The sequence below is a fragment of the Octopus bimaculoides genome, chromosome 2, assembly GCF_001194135.2.
Source record: "Octopus bimaculoides isolate UCB-OBI-ISO-001 chromosome 2, ASM119413v2, whole genome shotgun sequence".
Classification (NCBI taxonomy): Eukaryota; Metazoa; Mollusca; class Cephalopoda; order Octopoda; family Octopodidae; genus Octopus; species Octopus bimaculoides.
The window spans coordinates 28138078-28142102 of record NC_068982.1 but is presented as its reverse complement, the minus strand read 5'-3'; the positions used below and the strand labels follow the sequence as shown (position 1 = coordinate 28142102).

General features: G+C 37.9%; 1 protein-coding gene across 1 annotated transcript in view; it reads left to right on the top strand.

Moving 5' to 3' along the window:
* LOC106872747 (cartilage oligomeric matrix protein) overlaps positions 1-4025 on the top strand; it is a 130240-nt gene that overhangs the window by 113251 nt on the left and 12964 nt on the right. Inside the window, exons 16-17 of the mRNA XM_014919838.2 lie at positions 1708-1760; positions 3148-3233. Of these exons, the coding sequence (XP_014775324.1) occupies positions 1708-1760; positions 3148-3233 (139 nt within the window). The remainder of the gene's footprint in view (positions 1-1707; positions 1761-3147; positions 3234-4025) is intronic.

The following is a 4025-nucleotide window of genomic DNA, read 5'->3' as shown; positions in this document are numbered from 1 at the left end:
GTTTCACAATCTCTTAAAATATAGTGGTTCTGCCGAATAAAAATAACATTTCAAAACGTAGCTTTGATGAATGTTACAAAACACAAGATGCCTTCCAGAAGTTTTCGAACTTTTTCAGGAGATACATTTATTAATTTCAAAGAAGTATAAGACTCTAATCTTCTTCAAAGTAGGATCCTCTGACTTCAATGCACTTGTAGCGCTCTAGCCACTTCGTGAAGGCCCCATGGAAGTCTCCCAAAGAGAAAGTGTCCAAGAACCCTTATGACGTCCTTATTTATTTTCTGAATGTTTCAAGATAACTACCCCTAAGGTTTTCCTTCAGTCTGGGAAACAATCAAAGGTCATAGGGAGCAAGGCCGGACTGTAGGGAGGGTGAGGAACAGTTTTGATGCTCATCTCTGTCAAGTAATTACTCAGTGACGAGCATCCTGGCTACAAACTTTGTATATATTCAGGCCTTCATGAATATTGTTGGCATCCTTTTGTCTCGAGAGACAATGGAGTTGTGCATAAACTAATCCAGTCTGGTTTTTACATTTCATGTCCTCTCCAGTTTTGCGCAGGCCTGGGCTAGATGTAAGAAAACCCTGGGTAGCCCAATCGTCAGGATTCCTCTCTCGACCTTGCTGACGTAGTCCAAAGGAGTGGAGAGCATTCCTTTTAGCACCAGCTTGGTTGCAGGAGCTGCCAGAAGAGTGTCGAGTCGAACACTTAACCGCCTACGAGGCTCCACTCCGAATTTCTTTGAAGGCTGTCTCCTTTCTGTAACCCTGGATAGGAGCTCATACTGGGTACTGTCAGCCGGAGCCAGCTGAGCCCGGGACTCGTGTCAGGCAGGGTCGTCACTCCCTGGAGTAGTGAAGAAAATCGCTACCCACTATCTATCCTTCATGAATAATTCTGTGTACATTTTCGACACCAACTCTAAACTGTATGCTTCTGGTCTTTATAGACACACGACAATCTTCGTCTAGAAAACAACAATTTTTTTTCAATTGATGTTTTGACATCCCTCTCCCTCCCCCACCTCTCCTCGTCTCTTACTTCTTTACTATAATCCTTGAACCTCTTGTGCCAGTGAAAAAGTTAATCCATAAGCAGTCTGGAGCATTTCATTGGTTTATGCAGTTTTTTCCCCAGTTTAACACGAAACTTTATTTCATAGCGAGCTTCTAAATTGTCTTCACGTCCCGATTCTATTGTATAAATTAGTCAACAGTAACAGTCGGTGTTTAGTATGGTGTGTTCAAAGAGTTGTTAGAGCCGTCTCCTTCAATCTGGGATTAAAAAAAAAAATTGGCTGGTCAGTTTATTAGATATATAGAAATGATATACGAAAATTACAATAATCTAGGACAGTTATACCTATCGCTCCTAAGAAAGCGTCTCAAAACTTCTGAGATGCACACCGTAAGTAAGGAACTGGTGACCTTGTTTTGATTTCTACTTGTGAATAGTTCCCCTTAGTCGATCATTCTGTTAGAGAAGGCCTGTTTCTCTCTCCCTTAATGCGTTTAATATTATCGAGAGAAACTAATACCACCCGATCACCAACCAGTATATGGGTGACAGTTGCAAGTATTCTTATCACCCAAGATCTTTTTTGACAGACATTAACATGCAGAAATATCTAAATGATATCTGAATATAAACAATATGCTTCAAAAGTCTATTCTAAATATTGCCTTGTGTTTATTTCTGTAGCTGGACAGTGATAACGATTTAACTGGAGATGTTTGCGACACTAATGATGACAAGTAAGAAACTTTTATAAATCTAATATAGTTTAGTACAGTATAATGTGTACAAAGTATAATAAAAAATAACCAGTTGAATGTTATAAGTAAGAAACAGTTTCTTTGTCTACTTATGCTGTTGAATGTAATTTTAATACCTTTCACCGAATGATAATTTCTGGAATAGTTGCAGCACCGTGCATTTTTTGTGGGGCAACGAATCGGTTGTGGAGACACGTGGCTTAATGGTTCAGGTGTTGGACTTTATAATCGTAAGATTGTAGTTTCGATTCCTGAACAGAGCGATGCGTTGTGTTCTTGAGCAGAACACTTCATTTCACGTTGCTCCAGTCCAGTCAGTTACTAAAAATGAGTAACCTTACGACGGACCCGCGTCCCGTCCAGGCAGTAATACATACGCCACAGAAACCGGAAAACCGGCGCCGTGCTCCTTACGAAATAATGTGGACTAACCAACGAATCGATTAAATCGGTACTTGGCTTTGTATTTATTGACGATGAAATGGTCAAAAGGAAATTGAAAACTGCTAGATTTGAACTCGGGATTTACAGTAATGTAACTAAACACTGCAAGATATTTTGTTTAACTTTCTTTCAATTCTGCCTTTGATTACCCTACAGAGCAATGATGCAGGTAGCTTATGGTTGTGATTGCTTGTGTTTGTAATGATTATGACTGTTCTTTCTAGATATAGCGGCTAACGGCAACCCATAATTGAAATAGTTTATTCTTCCTTTACTCTCTTTCCCTCAACTATGCAGGAGCTATGCAAATATTGTGGTAAATGGTTCGCCGCCTTTGACAAAATGCTAATGGTAGAAGAACCTTATAGTATTTAGTTTTGTTCGTCTACATCCAGCATTTAAATTCTAAATTGATTTAATTTTAATCGTCATTCCACTTAACTCAATAAAATAAGCACTGTGGTTTCCGGCATACAAGTCGAATTTTTCAGCCAAACATTTACAGCCTAGATGACTATGGAGAACCAAAAATTTCATGTGAACATTTTCCGGTTTCTGTAGCGTATACATTATATTACTAACTGGACGGGACACCGGTCCATCGTAACGTGAGCATATTAATATTGGTCTTGCATTATATTCCAAATGTTAAATTTGTTGGAAATGAGATTTCGATTAAACTAGTACTTCGTTGATACATGTTTTATCGATCCTTTCAAGATAAAAATAGAAATTAACTTCGGTGAAATTTGAACTCAAAACCAAAAGGATAACGGAGTATTGTGAAGCATTTAATCCAACGTTCTGAGAATACTAGCGATTTTTAAAGCGGTTGAGATGTTCAACTTGAATAAATGTTTCACAGTAAATTGTATCGGATAAACAATATTATGAAGTAATAAGGAATTTTGTATTTTTTCAGAGATAACGATGGAATACAAGACAACACTGATAATTGTCCAAGTATTATAAACTCCGATCAGCTGGACACAGATAATGATAAAATAGGTAAATTTTGATACATTTCCAATATTTATTATTGATTTTTAATCAGTATAGTTTCAGTTTCCAAATATATTTTAGTATTTGTTTCCCTTTATCTGCACCTTTAAATCTACTTTAAACACACACACACACACACACACACACACACACACATACGCGCGCACATACACACACACAACATCCACATGCATGTATACATGTATACATACACACACATACACATTTACGTATGCATATATACACACATCACACTACACACTACATATCACACCCAGAAAGATGCCTAAATAAAGACAAGGGGGTCTCTAATTCCCATCTGCTGGATGACCGTTGACTCGACTGAGTTCATTCATCCAAAGACACGTTTTGTTTTTCGCCTGCAAGGAGTCCAACGAAAGCCACCCTCCTTAAAAAGCAGGTTTGGTAGGGGTTGTCGGAGTAGCCACCGACAGCTCGACCATGCTGGGTTGCATACTACCAGCCGTTCAAAGAGTGACTTCACAAGCACGTACATACTTTCTCACACACACTCACACACACACACACACACATGCGCACACACACGCACATGCATATATATACATATATATATATATATATATATATATTAATAAATCATAGGGTAGCAAAAGAAATTTCTAAAATTTTTTTGCTACCCTATGATTTATTAATAATGATAAAATGTTTTTTGGCTAATTTCTGAAAGAAAATCGGCATTATAATTGTATTTGCTGCCGAAACGGTAAACCGCACATGCGCGGTAAATTTTGAAAAATTAAGCATATAAGCACAAGT